This window comes from Engraulis encrasicolus, chromosome 10 (genome assembly GCF_034702125.1).
Source record: "Engraulis encrasicolus isolate BLACKSEA-1 chromosome 10, IST_EnEncr_1.0, whole genome shotgun sequence".
NCBI lineage: Eukaryota > Metazoa > Chordata > Actinopteri > Clupeiformes > Engraulidae > Engraulis > Engraulis encrasicolus.
In genome coordinates, this window is record NC_085866.1 from 8,003,764 (window position 1) to 8,028,563 (window position 24,800).

General features: G+C 42.0%; 2 protein-coding genes across 6 annotated transcripts in view; both read right to left on the reverse strand.

Annotated features, from left to right (window-relative positions):
* Nucleotides 1-1,156: 1,156 nt before the first annotated feature.
* Nucleotides 1,157-14,439, reverse strand: rer1 (retention in endoplasmic reticulum sorting receptor 1). 5 transcript variants are annotated; one of them, XR_010036345.1, is made up of 8 exons: nucleotides 14,324-14,439; nucleotides 12,164-12,249; nucleotides 11,924-12,028; nucleotides 7,822-7,918; nucleotides 6,611-6,689; nucleotides 5,822-5,957; nucleotides 2,945-3,088; nucleotides 1,157-1,704 (listed from the first exon to the last, which is right to left on the reverse strand). XR_010036345.1 is itself a non-coding variant. In XM_063207980.1 (8 exons), the coding sequence occupies exons 2-8, from the start codon at nucleotides 12,242-12,244 to the stop codon at nucleotides 1,694-1,696; spliced, it is 564 nt and encodes a 187-aa protein (XP_063064050.1). In that variant the 5' UTR covers nucleotides 12,245-12,249; nucleotides 14,324-14,439; the 3' UTR covers nucleotides 1,157-1,693. The 5 variants fall into 5 exon arrangements, 2 of the variants coding, with proteins under 2 accessions (XP_063064050.1, XP_063064049.1); XR_010036343.1 differs by having other exon boundaries at nucleotides 7,810-7,918; XR_010036344.1 differs by lacking the exon at nucleotides 14,324-14,439 and adding an exon at nucleotides 13,870-14,064 and having other exon boundaries at nucleotides 7,810-7,918.
* A 6,030-nt stretch (nucleotides 14,440-20,469) lies between these two features.
* Nucleotides 20,470-24,800, reverse strand: part of tp73 (tumor protein p73) — an 82,677-nt gene continuing 78,346 nt past the window's right edge. The window contains exons 12-14 of the mRNA XM_063207981.1: nucleotides 24,198-24,336; nucleotides 21,468-21,561; nucleotides 20,470-20,902 (exon numbers count right to left, since the gene is read on the reverse strand). Coding sequence (XP_063064051.1) covers nucleotides 20,507-20,902; nucleotides 21,468-21,561; nucleotides 24,198-24,336 — 629 coding nt within the window. The 3' untranslated portion in view covers nucleotides 20,470-20,506. The remainder of the gene's footprint in view (nucleotides 20,903-21,467; nucleotides 21,562-24,197; nucleotides 24,337-24,800) is intronic.

Genomic DNA, 24,800 nt, shown 5'->3' on the forward strand with positions numbered 1-24,800 from the left:
AACTATTTATTTTCTGGCTCTCAGGCTGCAGTCATGGGTAAGCGGTTAGGGCGTCAGACTTATATCCCAAAGGTTGCCGGTTCGACTCCCGACCTGCCAGGTCGGTGGGGGGAGTAACTAACCAGTGCTCTCTCTCTCATCCTCCTCCATGACTGAGGTACCCTGAGGATAGTATCGTCCCGCCTGCACTGCTCCCTTGGGGTGCCATTGGGGGCTGTCCCCTTGCATGGGTGAGGCATACATGCAATTTTATTGTGTGCACTTGTGTGCTGTGGAGTGATGTGTCACAATGACAACGGGAGTTGGAGTTTCCAAGTCGAACCTTCACTTTTTCACTTTCAGTGTGAGGTCTGGCCATTTGTCCGTCAGAGAGCTTGTGGTCAGTGTCCTTGATATGAGAGCAGTTGTAATGTATGTGTACTGTCTATGTCTAACTGTCCATGTCCACACCTTAAGTCTATGTCTATGTCTGCAGGGGACAGTAAGAAACATAATTTCAATTCTTAGTATGACCAGTACATGTAAAGAAATTGACAATAAAACCGACGTGACATGACTTGACGCTGAGGCTGATGACCTCGGCTGTTGGTGAACTAAAAATATTCAGAGTATTTCTTTCACGTGCTGAGTTTCTGAATAATATTTGCATGTCCAATTGTCCACATCAGCACTGTGGAGTGATTTGTGTAACTTTATGTAACCTTTGTTTGGAACATTATGTGATTAGTTTTCAATGGGCCAATAAAGTCTATAAGAAAGGCCAGTAAGAAAGAGTTCAACCGTTGTCCTGTTGTCTATGACAATGTGAAGAGATGCTTGACTGGCTCTCGCTGACCCTTGTGCATTTCTGCTCAAATTCATGAGCTCACAATCAAGTAAGGCGGAACACAAACATCTTGCCAGAGTCACTTTAGAGTGTACCAGGTTCACCTTTAACTTAGAGTTAACTTAAACTTTAAGTTTAAGACACTGTCCCATTACACCAATGCATATTTGTGTGTACAAAAGCTGAATGGAATGCAAGATTCAGTATATACTTATGTTGAACAAGCAGGCCGGAAAGCTTCAATAGCACCAAACAGACTTCATCTGCACAAGCCTGTCTTGTAATGTAAAATGTGTGTTTCAAGTTCATTAAATAAGACGTGCTGTGGCATGAGGAGACACCATTGTTTTAATAGCATTTGGAGTGATAAAAATTACACTTTTGAGTTATTAAAATCTCTTTTTTTCCTGTCTCTGTTCAACGGCACAAGAAAACCAACCACATGCAATTTTCGGAAACAATCTGCAAATCTTGTAGCACTTTTTTTTCTATTTCATTTTGATTGGTTTAATATGACACAGTTGATTTAACACTTGGAAAACAACAGTGTGCCAACAGTGTGAACAACAACAAAAAAAACTTTAAAATATATTTATGTATAAATCCTGAAAACAACCCTTAAAAACATGATGCACTATCAGAGGAAAATGTTTTGATCCTTAACTACAGTGTTGATTTAGGTTATTTTCTCTCCTCCACAAAATGTACTTAGAAAATCTACATTAGGTGTTAGAATGCGATCCCCAGGTCACAAAACCAGTCCCAATACTCCAGCCCAACCCCCAGAAGAGAAAAATAAGCAACAGAACCACAACTGTCAGGTTTCAACCCACTCCGTCCATTTGTAATATTTAAACCACTCAATGTTCATGTGTCCTCTGCAAGAAAAGAGAGAGACAAGAAACAACATTTTTGTTTGGAATGATTACACTCTTGTCACATGTTCATACAAACAGATCTATGGTGGGTTAACATAGTACAGTGCCTTGGAATGAATCCTTCTTTTAATCACTTATATTCTTGTTTTCTTATCAATTTAAATCACTGAGGAAACTAAATTAACAGGATTAATGGGGAAGGGAGGAGGGAGAAGGCTTGTGTTGTGAATCACACAAACTACAACTGTGTGGCTAAATTTAAAGTGGGGGGAGGGAGGCGAAACAAACAAACAAACAAAAAATAACATATATACATCTTCAAATACTGCTAGGGGTGTTAAACTACATTTCCCAATATTCTTCATCTAAACACAAGCATATGTATAATATTATATATTTATATATATTGGCATGTGGCATTTTTTATCTCAAATAAAAGTATGAAGCACTAGTCCTTTCCACGCACACAGATCCTCGTACCCCACAAGGCAAAATTACTGCAGTGAGCTCCGAAAGAGTTTTGTCTAGGCCATTTGCTGGTGCACTGGTCAGTCTATAGAGTGGATCGGCAAGAACCACAACTAAATGGAGAGTGTGTGTTCTGATGGAGAACAGTGAGAAACTGTTCGTGGGCCGTCTCATTGGACAAATCAGGTTCTATATTACTAAAATAATTCCCGGTTAGGGCTGCCATGGTGCCTGCAAGCCTCTGCACTATTAGTTAATGTTGTTGTTGTTGTGGGCTTTAAGAATGGCCCGTTAAGGAGATCTGGTGGGTGAGGAGACGAGCAGAGTGGAAAGTATTGGAGGAGGGTGTGGGATCTTAACGACTGGTTACTAGAGCACTGCAGGATACCGAGCTCCCCCACACTATGGTAGCAAATACTTACCACCCCCAGGAAAGGGTTAAAAAACATCCTCTCTCCCCTCATCCCATCCCACAAACACACACCACCACCCAGAGATGGAAATGATAAGCCCCTCAGGAACCCACAAAGAAAGCGAGGAAAAGAGAAAAAAAAATTTAGGCCCCTCCCCAGTCCAATTCCGAAGGCAGCGTGATGCTCTCGACCAATCAGAGGAGCCGGCTATAACCCAACACTGACACCATGGATCAAAACTCTTTTCCCGCCCATTTACACGCGTCATAAAAAAGACAAATATTCATATGAACAAAAAAAAAACAAAAAAACCCAACGTGTTCTCAATCGAAAGCCCGTCTGCGGCCCCTTCTACGCACCGTTCCTCATCAATTAGATTAATTACAGGTGGGGGAGCAGGGTTGTGGGAGGTTTTAACTAGCAAATGCTTTCCCTGTGTCTTCCTTGCCTCTGTATTGTCTCTTTCCGTGGGTGAAGGGCAGGTATCTGTACTTGATCATGTGCTGTAAAAGGAAGCAAAAAAAACAAAGAAAACAGAAACGTTAGAAGAGCATTCAAGTCAAGTCGGCTTTATTGTCAATATTTTTACATGGGCTGGTCATACAAAGAATTGAAATGAAGTGGTGTCAGTGGTGCCTTCATGAATTAATAATCAGAGAACACATGACATAGCCAAGAGTCAGCAGAATCCTATTAGACCTAACCCTACTCTTTCTCCACCTTCATCATCTCCAGTCATTCTCCTCCTCATCATCAGAAGTCACGTCCAAAGGTCAGTGGAATCATTTGAATCCTAATACTCCTACTCATTACAAATCCAAATGCTCAAGATCGTCCTCATTGACATGATCATCCCCATGAAATGCAAGCCTGTAATGATGGGATGTCCCCATTAAGGATAGACCGATATTTATATATCGGTATCAGGCCGATATTTGCATATTTTAAGTGCATCGTATCGGCCGATACGCGTGTGGTTTTGGCCGATATGCAATATTTATTATTTTAAGTCATTCTGTTTTTTGTTTTTTTAAAAGCACCAAGACACTTAATTTTTTCATTACTTGATTGTTAGACATTGCTTGATTGTTAGAGTGGGTGTTTAAATGTTACAAGTTCTACCTCAATTTGATAATGTTAAATGAATGTTTATTTTTAACTTGAGACCTGGAATATGTCATTTTTTAACCTTTTTTTTTAAAACCCATATTGGCCCCACATATCGGGTATTGGAAAACGGGTATGGGCCAAGGGTGGTGATAAAAAAATAAATAAAATAAAATCGGTATCGCATCAGCCATTAAAAAACCTGTATCGGTCCACCCCTAGTCCCCATATCCAACATGACACCATGACAGAGTGTTAAGATGACATACTGATTTGAACCGACTATCGCGTGTGTCCAATACGCCTTTGCAAGTTAAGGCGTGCTCCACAAGTTTAGGGATGGTTTTGGTCAGGGCACAGCAGACCATTTACGCGTTTAGCAACAGAAATGCTCCATGCCAAAACAAAATTGCCAACACGGCAGAAAACTGTGCAAACCTTGTCTCGTGGCAAAAGTCCATGAAAGTGCTTTACCGTTGCCTTTGAGGAGCACGCCTTAAATCAAAAAGGCGTCGCACCAACACGCAGAATGCACTACCGTGTGATACCTACGCAAAAACATGTGGTCAGCCTGCCATGTCTGTGCCCAGCACAAGCCACACAACTGACAAAAGTGTTGGGGGACAAGAGTAGACTGTGACTGGGTAACCCTGTCTGATGATGCAGGCCACTGGAGATTCTTTACAGCAGCCTGAAACACGAGAAGCCTGATCTCCTGGATGCCTCTGCATCCACTTACACTACTTACTGTTACACTAGCTACAGTGTACTAACATTACCAATGCAATAGGCATACTTAAAAAAAAATGATTTGTTGTTCTGATCGCAAAGTCACCCACTTTTTTTGTGTAAAAGTAAAAAAAAATACAAATTACTTTGTAGTTAAGCCTGGTTCTAAAAATCTATTTTTTTAAAAGAAGCAAAAAGGCAAAACGTCTTAATTTGCCAATTTGGGAGTGCTGAATCCAAATGTGCAATATGCTGAGCTGTATCTGACCTGTGTTGAGAGACTGGTTGCTCACGGTGTCTAAAAAATAAAACCCTTTTACTTCCTGAATAAGCACATTTTTGGAACCAGTCTAGTCGATCAGCGTCGCAGAGTTTAAAATGTCCTTGTCCTGATGGGAAAGTATTCAAAAAGTTCAAAAAGAGGGCCTGAGCCTAGTCCTGATGGATATACCCACTCGACTGACAGTGTGTGACCATAACGCACAGCAGGACCAGTGTCTCCTAACCTTTCTGGTCTTGTGTACCCCCTAAGCCTTTTTGTTGTAGCATGAGTACCCCCTCTCAGTCAAACTCTACAGCTCTTCCCCTATTCTAATATGAATATGCACCATACATGTGGAGATTCTTTACATTATCTCAACTCGAGGTCTTCCCTTGTGCTTGTGGCCTTGTGATGAAATCGCAAGATGCCATTGACGATAGAAGTTTAATTCAACATTGCACAAACTTCAAAGGTCATTTTCTCATTCGCAATCAGGGTGTTGAATGGGAGGAAATGTCCCCCGAACGTCGTTGTGGCTAGGCTGACAGCAGGGAAACTTTGTTTTCTCCACGGAGGGAGGCAGGGCGGCCGTCAGCCAGGCACGAGGCCACAAGCACAGGTCGAGGACAGGAGTTAGGATGATGGCATGTACCCTTGTTATTAGGGATGCACGATGTATTGGCCAGATGTATCGGTATCAGCCGATATTTGACATTTCACAACACATTGGACATCGATGTTAATGCCGTTGTGTTTTTTTCAATATCTTACGGTTCTAAAAGATTGGACTTGACGGTGACTTTCATTGTCTTCTAATTTGTCTCTATTTTTTTTAATCTAATTTCATCACAGGGAGTTAAAAAGTGTTTTTGGAAATGAGGACATAAAAAAATTCTGTTTGTTTGCATCATTGCTATCTCTTTACAAAAAAAAAAAAGAAAAACATTGGTATCGGTTAATATCAGTTATTGGCCAAAACCGCACTATCAATATCAGATATCGGTATCGGCCGAAATTTTTGACATCGTGCATTGTTATTATTAAATCTTCCCATGTACCCCTGCACTGTGGGGTACATATAGCCCTGGTTGGGAATCACTGCTGTAGCCGTTGGGTAACGAAGTGTGTCAGAGCTCACCTTGATCTGCCTCTTCATGGTGATGCAGAAGAGCATGATGAAGTACATGACCAGTATGGGCCAGAACACTGGCACGTTGAAGGCTTCGAAGAACGTGCAAATCATTGCAATGACAATGCCTTTCGTTGCAGAATGCCTGGAGAGCAAAGGAGAGCAAAGGGAATGTATCAGCTATGAAATGCACTGGCAGAAAGACAGTTAACATAGACACTCGCTCGCAAACATGCATGCACGCACGCACACACACGAGGCCAGCAGTTGATCTCTGTGTTTGGACAGAAGTTCTTGCTTGGATTTACTGTGTCTTCCTCTGCGATTATTATTTTTTTTGCTACCAAGCTCATCTGCCATCAGCCAATGTATTGTTGCTGGCCCATTAAAGAGTAGAATAGTGCTTGTGTCGTGTCTTTGTAATTGTTTGTGAGTTAGTCATGGAATTTCAATACCATAGGTAGGAAAAGTGTGGGGAGAGGACTCGATAACCAGTGCATCAAAAAAGAAACGTTGATGCACCTTTCACTTCACCCTCAAGAGGAACAAGGCACACCACAGCAGACATTGTGGACACACGCACGCACACACACACACACACACACACACACACACACACACACACACACACACACACACACACACACACACACACACACACACACACACACACACACACACACACACAAATGTCGGACAAGCAAAATTGCTCATGAGATATGTGGAAAAGTGGCCACACACACACACACACACACACACACACACACTTGGGGGGGCCGATGGCAGCGGTGCACTCACCAGAACTTGAATTCAGGCAGTCTCCTAATAAAAGGCCGGAACTCCTCATTCTGCTTGGTGGGCAGCGCAGGACCCTCGTCTAGAGGACAAACGAGAAGACGCAAAACCAGACAAGGTCACCGGGGGGCACTCTACTACGCGGCTGACCCGGGTTCGATTCCGGCCCGGGTCCTTTGCCGACCCTTTCCCGTCTCTTCCTCCCAGCTCACTTCCGGTCATGGTCTTCACTGTCCTATCTTGAAATAAAGGCGAACATCCCCCCCGACGAAAACAAAAGGTCACTGGGAACACCCTACTCCTCAGAAACACAACTCGCCAACTTCACACACTGCCAACTGAAACCCAATACAGTGCACACTTGCAGTAGCAAGACAGACTAAATGTGAGATTAAATGTGAATATTTATGTCATTCTGACCTAAATTATTGACCTAAAATTATATGTCTGGTCCGGATCAATGAGACATCGAAAGATTGTTGATGGGAACAACTCATTGCTTTCCAAACTGTGTCTGTGCCTATTGGCCAATGATTTGTTGCCACTCCCTCTAAACCCTGTTCGCTTTGCATCCAAAGATTCAAAACAAATCAAAACAAATCTCCTGCGTTGTGATTGGTCTGCCAGTTTCAGGGCATGGGGTATTGTCCGAGGCTAGACCCACTCGCAGGCAAAAATAGCTTTGGCGCTGATGGGAGGGGCTAGTTTACAAGGCTACACTTGCAGGTGCTGAAATGGAGAATTGTCTCCATATTCATCAACTTGCCTAGTTACAAAGGTCTCTCTCTAGAATCTTTAGCACATTAGTGTTCGATGCCAAAAGTGATGACATGGAAGTTGACACATTTAAATGGTCATGACATGGAAATGAGATATCAAATTCCATACCAGCAGGAAACATTTTGATGGGAAAAAAAAAAAAAAAAAAAAAAAATCTGAATAATCTCCACATCTAAAGTGCCGTTGTCACCGCATTCTAATCCCACATTGCTGCAGGATACCCTCTGCTTTAAAACCGGGTAGTTGCTATCGAGAAGTGTAATGTAGCAATCATACCAAGAGCATAAACAGGCATTTTGTTCATTTGCAACGCTTCCATAGATTTAATTCTAAAGTAAATTTCACCCCCTACCCTTCCTTGTTAATCCATGTCAAGTGTTTGTGTCAACCTACAAAGGTAGAACTCGTGCGTCACATCTCACCTTCAGACTCACCTTCATCGAGCAAGGATGGGTCCACTTTTGGCGAGAGGAAAGCGATGAAGAGGTTAAGGTGGTAGATGCCCAGAGCATATGTGACGATGTACCATCCCTGTGTAGCCATGAGGGAGAGAGAGAGAGGGAGAGAGAGAGAGAGAGAGAGAGAGAGGGAGAGAGAGAGAGAGAATCTCAAACTGCGTTCAAAGCATAGTAACAGCAACAACTAGATTGCATTCTCGTAGAAAATGCTGGAAGCGGGCTTGCCTTTTGGGCCAGAGCTGAGCAGTTACATATTTAATATCAATACATAGATCAGTGCCTTGCTTAGGCTCAAAACAACTACTGTGAAAAAAGCTTAAAAAAATCCATCCACCCAGTCAGAAGTTATGGGCCAAAGAAAAATTCAGCCATCTTGAACTCAGCCATCTTTAAAAAGTGTTGGAACTCCGCGTTTCGGGGATATACTAAGGAGCTGTTTCCACGTAGCAGGATATTTTTATATGTGGATATTTTTTTCTCCTGGTTACATTGGTTTTGGCCTTCCGTTTCCATGTAGCAGATATTTAAAATCCAGATATAAAAAAGCAGGCTTTAAAAATATCCTACTTAGGGAGCTGAAACTCATTTGTTACAATGGAGGATTTTTTTATCCAAATGTTGTGTTTACACCTAAACAGGAAAAAAAATACCCTGCTAAGAAAATATCCTGCTACGAGGAAACAGCACCTAAATAACGTGCTATTTTATCTTGGGTAAGGAACACTGTATATAAAATAATTTGAAAATCAACTTGGGTCAGAGTGGGATTCGAACTCCATATCTTCAATCCAACACCTTAGCTACTGAGCCACACAGGTGGCTGTCAGCAGTGTTCCAGCAAGACAATATGAAATTGCCTAGAAGTGCTGTGCAGTAGGATTCTAGAATATTATTGCAGGTGCTCGTTAAGAATGGAATCTTGAGAAACTGAGGTGCCGTTTCCACGTAGCTGGATATTTTTATATGTGGATATTTTTTTCTCCTGCTTGTATTGGTTTTGCATTGGTTTTGGCCTTCTGTTTCCACGTAGCAGATATTTAAAATCCAGGTATAAAAAGCAGGAGAAAAAAATATCCTGTTTAGGGGGCTGAAACGCATTTGTTACAATGGAGGATTTTTTTAACCACATGTTGCGTTTACACCTAGCAGGAGAAAAAAATACCCGGCTAAAAAAATATCCAGCTACGTGGAAACAGCACCTGACAGTTAGGAGTGGAACCCTTAATTGGAAACACCTGTTCTGATTCTTTGTATGGCTGTTGTTGTTTAGATACATCTTGTGATGCATGATCTTGGACACTTCACCAGTGAAAGTACCTGGGCTCTCAGGGGGTTTCAGGTCTTTCAACTTCATACCCCCTACTCACCCAGGCGACCCAACCGGCAGTTAATATTGTGGTGGTAAAGCAGACAACTGAATCATTGCAGTTTCTATATTTTTAACTCGCTGTTGTTAAAAAGAATTGGCACCTGGCCTTTTCACCAATTGGAGTCATATCCCAGATCTTTCTAACAATGTTGGAAGTAAGTTTGTAGGTTAACCCTCTAGCTACCAGAATTTTTTTTGAATAGGCCGGAATCCTACCAGGAATTCTAAGGAAAAATTGACATTTTGGTCATATTCTAAATAATGTCAAATAACTTGAAAAGAAATGAAAAGTGTCAATTACAAGTTACTTTCATATTAAAGTAGAGAAAACACACTTTCAAATGGTATATCATTTATGGATAATTAATTGTTCAGTATTCCTATAGAGTGCCTTTGATGTGGATTAAATGATAAAAATGTGATAAAATCCGATATTATCTAGGCCTATCTATCTATATATTTAGGCCTATCTATCTATCTATCGATCTCTCTATCCATCTATCTATCTATCCTTCCGTCTATCCATCCATCCATCCAGGGTCAAAGTTGAACAATGATCATGTGACGACAACAAATGTCGTTCACCCAAAAGTCCTGTTTTCAAGCGGTTTCAAGCGGTATAACTGTAATGGACTACACTAGCTAATAATGTTTGAACTAAACCATGCCAAAGACGTGTAAGGATAACCGTAGAAGTGTCCGCGATAGCAGACAGGACATTAATGGAGCTCTAGGAAGTTTCCCCTCCCAATTTGGCACAGGTAAGACGCGCCAGGCATCACCGACTTTGACCGGAATTGAAGTGCTACAAACACCACGTTGGTAGGCTATTATTGGAAGTTAGCATTCAACTCAACGTCTTCGCGCATATTTTTATGAAGGACAACGTGGAGTAGTAACAGTCCTTGACTGCTTTGCCAAAACTGACACGCAAAATGGGTAGCCAATTGTTCCATGCTGCGCTTCCTTCACGATGCGCTTTTTACGCAGAGCTGTCGCTGTAAGTTGTTCCAGGAAACTAAGATAGTTGGATACCAACATATGGTTTGACTCTGAAAACACACCGAAGACAGTTTACATTTTTAATATGTACCGTGTAGACATCGGCTGGACAGTTGTGTTTGCTATTTAGGACCATGGCAGAACTCATCACAGTTGAACACCATCTCATAAGCCTAATAAAACAACATGATCTAAAAATAGTCTAAATAGTCATACACATGTGCTGTTGACCATGAAAATAGATCGAAGAGGGTTGGAAGTTTTCATATTTAGTGTATATTGGTTGTAGAAACAGAATGGTTGTGTTTGTAGCCATCCAATCTCGGACGGCCGTCATTTGAATTGACGGCAGTTTGCCAAATCGCATAAAGCGGCGCATCTCGTAATAAAATCTAAAATACTGAAAAATAATATAATATAAACATATAGTTTTTATACTGAAAGTATATCGAGGATGGTCTGTAATATTGAGCTAAAGTGTTTGAAAGCTGGAAAAACTGCATGATGACGGCCGTTCAGCTGTATTTTCATATGAAAATATTCCGGCCGGCCGCGGCCGTTCTGGTACAGATCCAGCCGGACGTTCACGGCCGTTATGGTAGCTAGAGGGTTAAACGGTTCAGTCAATAAATGGACCTCTTGAGGCAGACCCAAACTTGCACAAAATGGACAAAAACGAAAAAACGACAAAAGGCACGGACACGCTATAGCAGAACAAATCATCTCCAAGCCAAGCCGGTCATTTCAGTGTTTGAACGGCTCTCTCGAAAGACCTAGGAGGAGATCCGTTTTCTATGTTTACAGACCTGCACAAGATAAGCAATAAATAAACAGGACAGATTACTATAAGCGTGGCAAGCCTGCTTAATAATACATTTCCAGCACGAAAAAAGCTGCCATTATGCCATCACAATTGTTTTTACATAACGACAACACTGACATTTCAGAAACCTTCCTCAGTGGTTAGACCCCCCCCATTCTATCCAGTAGCAGTCACTGTGACTGTACTTACTGCATAAACACTGACAGTGAAGAGTCCATTTAATGTGTTCTGCTCTTCAGGTTTACCCATCTGACCCCACTGGAGTCTGTACATAGTGACTATCACTCAGCATTTCAAGCAGACCAAATAAGTGGTATGTTCCATGCCCAGCAGACACACCCACTACAAACATGCAAATGTAATCCATGTAGTGAATTCAAGTTGTCTTTGAAATGGCCTGAGGGAATCCCTTTCTAAGCTACCTGCTTATCAAAGCTTGGGACTGCAACAGTCTGCACAACACACAAGATGCAACAACACTGATGTTATCATTTTATCAGAGGGATGTTTTACAAGGCCGGTGTGGGACTGCAGTGCACATTAGGGGTGTAAATCACAGCATCCATGACGATACGATTGAATATCGATATCTTATTATTCGATGCAATGCGATGCGATTATTTTCTAAACTTAAAAATGCCCCACGATACAATGCAATATGATTCAATTCAACTGTTTTCCAATTACTTTTCCACTTCTATTATGTTATGGAGCTAGGGCATTGGGCAGGGGCCAGCGATTCGATTATTTTTGATACTTAAGAACGCCCCATGATACGATGCGATGCGATGCGATTCAATCGTCAGATTACATTGCGATATATCGATACATTTCGTTCACACCCCTAGTGCACATGTGAACAGCAAGAAAATAGGATACTCTACCTGCAGTATATACACTCTGATCATGTAGATGGCAGTTAAGAGTAGCGTGGCTGCCCATCGCATGGAAGAAAACGGCGTCGACTTGTCTAACCATGACTGGTATTTCTGCAAATAAAACAGAAACACTGTTACAGTCAACATCAGAACAGCAGCACATCAAGATTGACTTTGAGAATGGCACCAGTAGGCTCTGTGACAACAAACAAGAGGGTTGCCAGATCTGGATCTTCCTTCTCATACCTGTCCAAGCCTGGTGAAAAAGCGCCCGATCGCTGAAGGTTTCCCATGGATCGACTCACCGACGCTGTCTCCTTCTGACATTCTGTCTGTGTGAGAGAGAGAGAGACACACACCAACATTCACTCAACCACTCAGCACAATACTTTCAGTTCTTCACAATGCACAACTCCAAATGATTAGCTTTTATTCAGGAAATGCTGATAAGTAGAAGACATCCACAATCTGAAGGTAATTTATCTGGGGATTCATAAGAAGCACCTTCAATCCCACATGGAGCGCTTACACAGAAGAAATAATTGCAGGGTTCCCACACCTTTTTCATTGAATACAAGCACTTTTCAAGCACCTACAAGCACCAATTTTTCAGTTTTCCAGCACCTGTAATAGGTCGCAGGAAGGGGGTGTGGGGGTCCTCCCCCAGAAAATGTTGTGTTTTTAAGAAGCAATTTCCTGCATTCTGATAAAAAATCTGAGGTAGTGAGATGTCAGATGGGATTTGCCATTCGTCACCCTAAAATTGATGTACCTGAACAATTTATATCTATTATTTGGCTTACTGAGTTTAACTTGACAGAATTTTCAAGCATTTTCAAGCACTTCACCAAAGAATCAAGCATTTCCACAACCTTGAAACCACTTAATTGAAATTCAAGCATTTTCAAGGAATTCAAGCACCAGTGGGAACCCTGTAATTGTTTCAAGAACCTCTAGAGCTCTATAGTAGTAATCAATGACAAGTAAGAGGACCACAACATATCCCTCAAAGGCACATTACCCCATCATCAATTGCAGTTTATAACGCTTGTAGGTTAGAACCATTAAGATTCATTAGAACACATCTCAATGGTTACAGGTCAACACTTGCAATACAACCATTGGCCCAGGAGAGACAGTTTAGTATATTTGGTGCAGCTGAAATGGTTCTGACATCAATGAACGAAACCACAAGTGGTCAGTGGACAGACAAGGACAACTAGATGCGAGATATTAGACATAGACAGGCATGGCAGGTAGGCCTATAATAAGGGTGTCAATATCTAAAGATGGTCTGGCATGCCTCAATAACACAGCCTTTTCTTTTTGACAATACCGATACGTGCTGTAACCGCCTTTATGTGGTCAGACTGGTAGCCTATTAGGTTGACTGGGGGACATGGATCATCATTTGCACAAATTAGCTATGAACAAGTGCCAGAAATGTCACAACATTCACCTGACAAATACACTGAAAACAAAGTAGGAATAGTAGGCCTACGTGATGGACGACATGAACAACTCATTGAGAGACTACCTAGCCAAAGAACGAGGAAGTTGTCGTATCCTACTGGTAGCGATGCTAATTAGCGAGCTAATAGATGAGTCGAATAGTATTACCTAAGGGTAATTTCACGATTTCGCTGTGTGTGAAGGTTCACCAAGGCAAAAACACTGAGCTGTAGCTATGGCAGTTCCACAAATGCAATGTATCCAAGTTGGATGCACTTTGATCTACAATCAGACACGTAGCCAAGCAACATGTTTGATCATTGGTTTTACCTTTGCTCGATTTATAAAGTATATTTGGCCCGAAGATAGCTCCTGGATTCATAACACATATTCATGCTAAATTGTTACACAAATGTAGTTGCTAGCTTGGTTAGCTAGCTGACATTAGCATGCGAAGGGACCGGTCGAGCAAATATCGAGAAATAATGACAATAACTTACATCAAGAATATCATTGAGTTTTGGAAAATCTAGTGTGTTCAGCTGTGCAGTTTCGAGAGGGTCCTTCAGTAAGAGTTAATGCCAAATCAAGACATTTAACTATGCTTCCAATAAAGGACTGTAGAGTCCAAACGGTTAATTTATTCGAGGGCAAATATGGTACATGTAGTTCTTCCAGAGTTCTTCCGAATCGTAAAGACAACAAGAAAACTACAAGAACCAATGCCGGCTGGGAAAACTGGACAACTCACTTCCGGAAGATATCGAAACGCTCTTATGGTATCGCAGTAACATTTTGCGATTTATGGTAGCAGTTTTATGGTACCTATGAACAGCCAGATCACCACCGAGGGCAGCCCTACCCTTAAATAACCAAAATAAATGGAATCTAATCGGTTTAGTGGCACAGCAAGAGTGCAGCTAGCATTGTAGGTGAAGGAAACACTTCTCTTACCCGGTGCTGGCGCTGTGTCACTCGGCTCTGCCCAGAATCTACCTAACCAGCTAGCTAGCTAACTGGCTCATGCTGCTTTCCCACTGTGAACACGTCAGTACTTCCGCAGAGAAAATTGACAGGAAGAAGTAGGAGAGTAAAGATCGATCGATACCAAAACAGTTCTCAGGTTGACCATCTCGCTTTCGTCAAAACAGTGAAGCAAATGGACAAAATAATTTTCTAAAAAAAATATGTAATTACTATTGAGATAGCGATAAACTACACATGGATTGCTTTGACTGAATTGACTAACTAATCATTGATTCTGATATCTTTTACCAATCAGTGCCTTACCTGATGTGCGCTCCTCTGGTGGAAATGGATGAAATACCATTTTACATATTAGGCCTACATTGTAACACCGGTGTTACCGGTAGGCCTATAGTGTCACATTAACGTTTATCATATTTTCGTTAATGAATTAAGCAGCCCCCCGAACGTTACAGCTGTGGGGCAATGACAGCTCTGAAGACCATTAGACCTAGCCTACGAAAATAGGCCTAGTAGGCCTATTTGTTTGGATGCGGAGATAGGCATAGACTTCTATACACATCTGGGCATACCGCTCAAAAAGTAGGCCTATAGCAGGGATGGGCAACTTTCATGATAAGGAGGGCCACATTTTTTTATCGCCACCATCGGAGGGTCACATGACCCCGGATCTTACTGCAATTCACAGAGTTCGAGATGCAGTTGGTTGCACCGACTGTCGATATTGTTCTCTATCGGTCAACAGTATCATTACAATGGATTAATTCAGTAGCGGTTTAAAAAATGTGCTCATTATTTTCAAAGTCATATTTTATTCATGTAAGGGCCACACTGAGTAAGGAGGCGGGCCGCACGTGGTCCCCGGGCCTCCAGTTGCCCATCCCTGGCCTATAGGAACCATTTTCACTAGCGCCGTTGTGAAGAATAGGCTTAAAACAAACGTGTGCGCGCACAGAGACACATTAGCCTAATTGTCACAGGGACGAAGTTAGATAGGGAAATATATTGTAGGGTACTTTTAAGGTTTTTTTTTTTAGCAGTTTTTGACCAAAAACGCATTATGTGGTCAAATGTCAAAAACAACCACTCAACTAGTTTCAAAAAATGAGAAAATGAGTCTCTGTAGGCCTAGCCTAGGTTACTTCGGAAGTTATGACCCATTCTGCATCCTTTTTTCCAATCGGCCAAGTTCTAACTTCTACATAGCCACCCCAACTTTGACAGGGTCTCCAGGAGACTCCCATGGGATTTGGCCGTGGATAAATTGTGAGATGTAGGCCTAGATACCTGTAAGAACACATGGTTAAAAAAATCTATTGGTAAGAAATGTGTTCACATTTTCAAAAAACACATCTTTCCCTGACTAAGAGGCCATTAATGCTGCTGAAAAATATTTTAATCCTGCAAGAAAGGCTTGTATTAAGGAGAGAAATGAATGAATGACTTCTATTTTTCTGTCTGCAATTTACATGTTTATATCAAGATTAGAAAGTACACTGTACAAAAAGACACTCCATTACATTGATGATGATGAAACAAAAATATGACAATGCACTGTAGAAAAGAACACTTTGAAGGAACATCAATACACCCATAATGTCAAAATAAATTTACAGTCTACATTATTGTTGTTTACACTGATGTAATACTGATTGTCACCTAGATTCTCAATTTAATTTATACAGTATTTATAAGTCACATGAAAGCATTAAAGTGCTTTGATATGGCTACATGATTTCCGATTGTTCAACAGCCGATGCATATTTTGGATAGGCTTCAGCCATCATGGAGTCAGTTGAGAATAATCAACACAAATCAGTCTAGGCCTATGTCCTCTGAGATACAACAGGAAAACACAATGTGATTTTTGTGTTAATATAATGGCAGAAAAAAAGATAGTCAGTGGGTATAAAAACTGTACAGGGGTGAATTTCTCAAAACCAAAGTTGCTTACTACATTAGCTGCTTTGTTGTTTTCAATGTATTTTCCCATTGGCAACTACCGAAGTTGCTAACAGGCTAACAACTTCTCTTTTGAGAAACTCACCCCAGATGGGGGTGAATGAATAAACCTTGCCCTGCAAGGCCAAACTGCCGGTGCACAGGACAGGGAGGAGACTAGACTGGACTAACTTTTGGGCTGAAGGCAAGGTGAACTGTTTTGGTTGGGTTGAGGCAGAGTCAACTGCAATTAATGTGTTGCATGGTGTTAATGAAAGAGAGACAGTTATACAGTGCCCTCCATAATTATTGGCACCCCTGGTTGAGATGTGTTTTTAAGCTTCCAATTATTTTATTTTTTTTCTAAATAATATGGGACCTTAATGGAAAAAAAGAGAAAAATCCAACCTTCAATACAAGTGCATTTATTCAGTGGGGAAAAAATCCCACATAAAGAAATAATTATTTGACATCAAATAATGTGTGTCACAATTATTAGCACCCCTGGTGTTAATATTTTGTACAACCCCCTTTTGCCAACAAAACAGCACCTAATCTTCTCCTATAATGTTTCACAAGATGGGAAAAGACAGAAAGAGGGATCTTCAGCCATTCCTGTTTGCAGAATCTCTCTAAATCATCCAGAGACCTGGGTCCTCTCCTCTGTACTCTCCTCTTCAGCTCACCCCACAGGTTCTCAATGGGGTTGAGGTCAGGGGACTGAGATGGCCATGGGAGGAGCTTGATTTTGTGTCTGGTGAACCATTTCTGTGTAGATTTTGCCATATGTTTAGGGTCATTGTCTTGCTGAAAGACCCAGTGACGACCCAGCTTCAGCTTTCGGGCAGAGGGCAACAGATTTTGATTTAAAATGTCCTGGTATTTCAAAGCATTCATGATGCCATGCACCCTAACAAGGTTCCCAGGGCCTTTGGAAGCGAAACAGCCCCACAGCATCACTGACCCACCCCCATACTTCACAGTGGGTATGAGGTGCTTTTCAGCATGCGCATCTTTCGTGGTACGCCAGACCCACTTAGAGTGTTTGTTGCCAAAAAGCTCAATCTTGGTCTCATCTGACCAAAGCACACGGTCCCAGTTGAAGCCCCAATACCGCTTGGCGAACTCCAGACGCTTGCGTTTATGATTGTGAGTGAGGAAAGGTTTTCTCTGTGCATGCCTCCCAAACAGCTTGTTGGCGTGTAGACAGCGCCTGATGGTTGATTTGGAGACTTTGTGACCCCAGGATGCTACCATTTGTTGTAATTCTGTAACAGTGAGCTTTGGAGATCTTTTGATTTCTCTTACCATCCTCCTCACTGTGCGTGGTGGCAAAATAAACTTGGGTCCTCGTCCAGGCTTGTTTACCACTGTTCCAGTTGTTTTGAACTTCTTAATTATTCCTCTCACAGTGGATATGGGCAGCTGCAGTTGAGTGGCAATCTTCTTGTAGCCTCTGCCTGACCTGTGAAGGTCGACGCACATCTGCCTCACTTGTATGCTGTGTTCCTTTGTCTTTCCCATGTTTAAGAGTGGATAAGAGAAATGGCCTCGGTGTCACGTCATATTTATACCCCAGGGAAACAGGAAGTGATGAATTACTAATTAAATGTTCCTACATACTCTGGTAAACTTTGTTAACTACTGTAGAAATGACAGAAATGCTTCAATTATATTTATTTCCTGGGAATTGTTAAGGGTGCCAATAATTGTGGAACAGGTGATTTAATGAAAAATAATTATTTTTTAGTCAGGGATTTTTTTATTTTCTTACAATTCATTCGAGTTGAAGGCTACATATTTCTACAATTTTCAGTGTGACAGTATTCTTCTGCAATAAACACTGAATTTATTTTAAGGCTTTTAACACATCTCAACCAGGGGTGCCAATAATTATGGAGGGCACTGTATTCTGTGAAGTTATACTGTATGCAGTGTAATGATGGCTGTGACGGAGTGACCATCACTAGGGTGGTGGGTGTGTTCTGACTGTCACGTCAACGAGCCTGGCTCTTTGATGTGGAAGTCAGAGCCCCAGTTTGGTACCCCCGAAGTCCTGGGTTTGAGTCCCGCAGGGGCAGCTCTAAAAATGGTGTCAGAAGTGGAATGGCTACCGTGAGGCCATCGGAAGCGTACTCATTGTATGTGAGCCATAATTCCATGTGAGGGACCCCCAGGATTGGTAACCCCGGTGCGAGAGACCCCAGTGATGGGTGACGCATAGATGGGGCACATTGGATAGGAGAAGCATGATGGGCAGTTGTGTGAGGTACACCATGAGTGTGTGAAGCGCACAGGTGCACTTCCCGAAGGAGAAGGCAGTGTGATGGAGTGACCCTCACTAGGCTTGTGTGTATGTTCTGATTGTTTGTTCTGATTTTCACGCCTGGCTCTAAAACATCCCTTTACCTTTCTTCCTGACCGAGCTAAACTGCTGAAAGGCACTTCCTTGTGATGATGTTTCTTGTTAGCGAGACTGGCAATGTTGGGTTACTGCATCCGGGAACAGAACACCTTTTTACAATTCTGCTATCAAAATGTTTTTGCTCCAAAAACAAGATATTCATGCACCTACATTTTGACTTAATGAAAGGTTCATGTCTTGAAAACAAAAACACCCATATGACTTTTAGAATACAGTAGAATTCCTGTGAATAATAGTCCGAACAAAGGTGTTAAAATCTCCTAGTAATGCATTGAGGCAAGATGACAGTTTCCCATGAGCAATCCAAAAGTATTCCCAACTATCATTTTGAGTTAAAAGACTGATACAATAAAGGATTCAGGGAGTCCATGGCAGGCCATCTTAAGATCAGTTACAGGCATCTTCGGCATTAATCAGATGTTCTACAGATAATTCAATTACTTTTAATGAGAGACAAAAGATGTTATTGAATTGTTATTGCTGTCCCTTTGTTGGTAATGGGGGAAAAATAGGATTACGTTTGAGGCAATGCAATGCTTGTGGGGACGGCGGCACCGCACCAGTAGACTTTGATTGTTTACCACACACATGTTGCTGAGGATGATGACGATCACTAGATAAACTCACTAGATTTACGTTACACACATTTATGCCAATCCATGTACACAGTACACTGTATGTCCTAATGTTGTGTCAAAACTTTTAAAGCACAATAAGACAAATATTAGAAGACACATGAAATAACACAAAATAGAAATAAAACAAAAACACATATTTAAGCTTAAGGTTCAAGATAAAACTTTACATATGCACATATTTACACAATGTAAAATGTAAAATAAATAAAATAGCTAAAGTTTTGCACTACCCCCCTCCCCCCAAATCTACATAACACTCCCTGTCCCTCACTCACAACCAATTTTACATAATACCTTTAATGCAATACATTTAACTTGTTTTGTATAAAATGCACTGTAATTATTAGTATGTGTGTTCCTGAGTGTTTACGGCTTGTACTTGTTTAGCAGAAAACAACTAATTATTAGATGAATAGCAAAGGCGCAATCTGGAATGACACAGCAATAGTGGCACAATAGTCAAGTGAGTGACAAAAAAGTAGTTATAAATGTAATGTGTGTGCGTGCTATATGGAGGCTTTCCAGCATATGCAGTGGATGCAGATGTACCATCTGTCCTGGAGAAACGGCGTGGAAATATTGCAAATGGAAGTGCTTTAACAAAACAGCAAATAGCAACTCAAAATGGCAAACTTAAACCTAAGGTCGTTATGAATGTAGTATTTGGCTCGATGCTTCTCACTATGTGCCAGAGTAAAGTCGGAGCAGAACTGTATGCTAGAATGTGTTATGCGATTGGTAACTGAATGACATGTGTTGTAAGTTCCAGTGCATGAGAGGAAAGACATAAGCGAGTGTGTGTGTGTGTGTGTGCGTGTGTGTGTGTGCGTGTGTGTGTGTGTGTGTGTGTTTATGTGAGTGGTAACTCAATGGTACATGCTGAGAATCCCAGTATACGTAGGTGTATAGGAGAGCAACACCATGATGTACTGTATGTGTCTCATGTGAGTCAGTGCTTTGAGTCCCAGTGTGCAAGAGATACATAAGGGGCTTTACATAGTAGTCGGCACGCGCATGCTTTACACACGTTACTGCATTCTACATAGCAATGCAAGCATCACTCCCATCGACAATGCATGTAACACACACCAAAAATTGAGAGGAACTATGCAAGTCCCCTAACGCACGCCATGCATGCCAGGCTCCTCAGTGCACATGGCTCTCTGTGAACTCCTCCTTAATGGCGGCGTGATGGCGGCGCGAGCTCTTGCAGTCGGGCATGTCGAAGCCCAGATCGCCCCAGTCCTCGTGCGTGGCGGGCATGCCCACCCCTGTGCCGCCGACGCCGGGACGGTTAGGGATGGTGATGGTGTGGCGCACGCGGAAGTGGACGGCCTCCATGACGCGCTGGCGCTGCAGCTCCACGCCGGGCCCGATGGTCGCCATGGTAGCGGCGGCGGCGGCCATGTTGGAGCTGGAGCGGATGAGCTGCTGGCCGTAGTCATGCGCGTGCTGGTGGCCGCCGCTCTGCTGCTTCATCTCCTGGAGGCCGCGCCAGATGGCCACGCGGAACTGCTCCGGGATCTTCAGCGCACACAGGTCCTACGTATTCACACACACACACACACACACACACACACACACACACACACACACACACACACACACACACACACACACACACGCGCACACACACGAACACGCGCACACACACACACACACACACACACACACACACACACACACACACGGGAGCGCACACACACACACACACACACATACACACACACACACACACACACACACATATATACATCACACACACACACACACACACACACACACACACACACACACACACACACACACACACACACACACACACACACACACACACACACACACACACAGGCATACCAAGGTTGGTATGTTTAGTTTATTTCCCGGCACAAAAATGTGTAAATAATGTTTAAATAATGTTTACATTTGATCATTTCCAAATAATAATAATTGGTACTATACAATTCTGATTGATAATATATATTGATCAAACATAATTTAATGTATTTTTCAGAAATTTAATTCAAGCTGAGACACACCCAGTCAGTTATACACACACACACACACACACACGCACACGCAAACACACACACAGAGTGAAGTTTACCTCCATGGTGAGTGCTTGCAGGTGGTAGATGCTCTGCAGTCCTTGTGATGTGAAATAGTCTATGCAGCTCTGGCAGCCCACACTCGTCAGGAAGCTGAAGAGAAAGAAAATGGATGCTGCTGAAAACTCTGAAAACTTTTTTGAGCACTGTGAAACACAGACATTTTGCTTTTTTAACTTATACTCACAGTCTTTTTTCTTTTTCTATCTCTTATTCACTTCTTCTATCTCTCATTGGCTAGGTTTACATGACGTTTTGTTTTTATTCTGAATGAATAATTCTGAATTATATATAGTTACGTCGAGTTTACTTTGATCTTTCATTTCAATTCAATTCCGAATTGTGAAGTGTTTACATGATGTTTTCAAAGTGGAATTAAGCTTTATCCAGAATTAAAATGAGTTCATTCTGAATTAAACGTCTCATGTAAACATAGCCATTATCACATTATCAGTCCTCCAGATATATATAGTTTCCCAACACATGGCCCTCTTGTTTCTACATGTTTGCATTGTGGATACACACCTAGATTGAATGACATCAAGAATCATTAGGATTTGTATTCTTATATATCATGCTCTGATTACGTCATTGCTGATTACTACACCTCATCCAGCCATTAGCAAATCAATATAGCATGCATGTAGTAATAATGATTCAAGAAGACGTTGAGTTTCCATGAATGGTTTATTATAAAGAAGTTTGTGAAAAAAGTCATTGAGGAAATCATGTCATGACAGAATATGTTTACTACCTGGTTTGAACAAGTGAGACAGTTGATTATGATGTTTGCCATTTAGCTTCAGTATGGTTAAAAACATATGACAGATATAAACCACTTACACATATTACACAAAAGGGAACAAAACCACATGCAAACCAAAGCCAAAGTTTTGGCAGGAAGAGAACCTCTTCAAGCAATGCAAAGATGAATTGAAAAAGAGAAAGGGGAAAGAGGAGAAATTACCAGAGGTGTCAAAAGTAAAAGTATGTTTGTGCTGTAATTACACAACTAGCACATGGCATTGCATAACTATTACACCATTTACTCACATTACACCATTCATTACTTACATTGTACCTAATGAGATAGATAGACTGTGTTGTTACTGAAAAACACTTAAAACCTAACAAGGACCCGCCACAAATTTGATCCAACCAGTGCAGAGTTAGCTGAACGTAAGACAAGTACACAGGTCTTCTGTTTACATAGATAAGTTACTTGCGTTGGAAGGAAGCTGTGTTTCTTTTTTTTAACTTTTACTTTTACTTTTGACACCTCTGGAAATTACGATATGGTCCTGTATGATGGCACAGGCAGCATTGAAGGAATAGTCCATGAAAAATGGGCTTGGTCACAAAATCTAGAAACTGAGTTTCATCAATTCAGAGTGATTTTAAAAAAATATATATTTTGTGACTATGCCCATGTTTGCATGTCCTGATGTCAGTGAATACCAGAGAGGGATGGACACACAGCAGCAGGTACAAATAGGATAACATGCTTTAAGGGACACTGCAGGAAATGGTCAAAAAAGGTACTGCAACTATGTTGCTCATTGAAACTGGGCTGCCATATTGCCAAATTTGGTCTTTACACGAAAGTTCACTAAGTAATTAACAAATATGTTCTCGTACGGTCCAAGTAGAGTCATTTTCGCAGCTAAAAATGGCTATTTTTGGAAATTCAAAATGGCGGACCATGGAGAAGATCCCCCTTTTCATGTATGAAAAGTGCAATTTTTCCAGTCATAATGAATACTTAGAATTTGATGGTGGTGGTAAGTATTCATGGAAAAGGTAACATTAGTGAATGGGCAGCATGAATTCTGGAAATAAACAACTAAAAATCTCACACAGTGTCCCTTTAAGAATCACTGTGGTACATTCTCCTTTTTAAAACAGATATCACATTAACAGACCTCTCACACCAAGTCTCAGTTCAACCGCATAAAGACAGTGCTGACTCAGTCAGTTTAGCATAATAATAAAAATCCATCAAATCTACATTTCTGACCAGCAGAAAATGAGCAAAAAGACTGATTTACATTGTACATGTACAAGGCATAAACTCACAGATAGGGGGAGGTGTGGCGCCACATGCATATAGATCTCTGTGGATTTTCATACAGTTCAGTTTACACAGACAAAATGACTCCATTAGGGATTCCTTATGCATTTTTGGTGTGTTCGTGTGTGTGTGTGCGTGTGTGTGTGTGTGTGTGTGTGTGTGTGTGTGTGTGTGTGTGTGTGTGTGTGTGTGTGTGTGTGTGTGTGTGTGTGTGTGTGACCACGATTGTGGTCGGATGCTTTTTGGGGTTGGGCAATGTATTGATCAGTCTTTGACTGCCTAATGTGCATATGCATGTAGTGTGTGTGTGCGTGTGTGTGTGTGTGTGTGTGTGTGTGTGTGTGTGTGTGTGTGTGTGTGTGTGTGTGTTTGACTGCATATCCATGTATACTGTATCTGTGTGTGTGTGTGTGTGTGTGTGCGTGCGTGCGTGCGTGCGTTTGACTGCATATCCATGTATGTGTGTGTGTGTGTGTGTGTGCGTGCGTGCGTGCGTGTGTGTGTTTGACTGCATATCCAAGTATATCTGTGTGTGTGAGTGTGTGTGTGCGTGTGTGTTTGACTGCATATCCAAGTATCTGTGTGTGTGCGTGTGCGTTTGACTGCATAATATATCCAAGTCTAGTATCTGTGTGTGTGCTAGAGCAGGGCGAGGTACCTGACGAGGCTGGGGTCAGGGTTGTATGGCGGGGGTGGGGTACAGTGGGAGGCAGACACCATGGCCTGGGGGGGGTGGGAGCCATTCAAATCTCCATTACTCTGCATGTGGTGGTTGTGATGTCCACCCAACATGTTCCCTGGGGGGAGGAAGAACACAACCGCACGCACGCACGCACGCACGCACACACGCACGCACGCACGCACGCACACACGCACGCACGCATGTATACACGCACGCGCGTTGCACACACATACACACACACACATGCACACACACACAGGGAAATAGAGTGTTGGGGGAGAAAATTTGGACACGTGCTCTCGTCACATTATGTTAAAAAAAAACAGATGGCCAAATGGGCAATGTCATCCACAGACCCACAGACAGACAGAAACGCTCACTGTAAATCCCATTACACCCCTTAGCCCTCCGTTTTGCGCGTCCACGTATAGGGGCAGTGGCATTTCGATTCACATTCAGACAGAGGGGTAGGGGTACGGCGAAGAGCTTTCCACCCCTCCGCGCGGAGATTTTCCGACACCACACTCCGTCGACGGAGGGCTACGACAGATTTCCCTGAATGCATTTGCTAATGCGTTT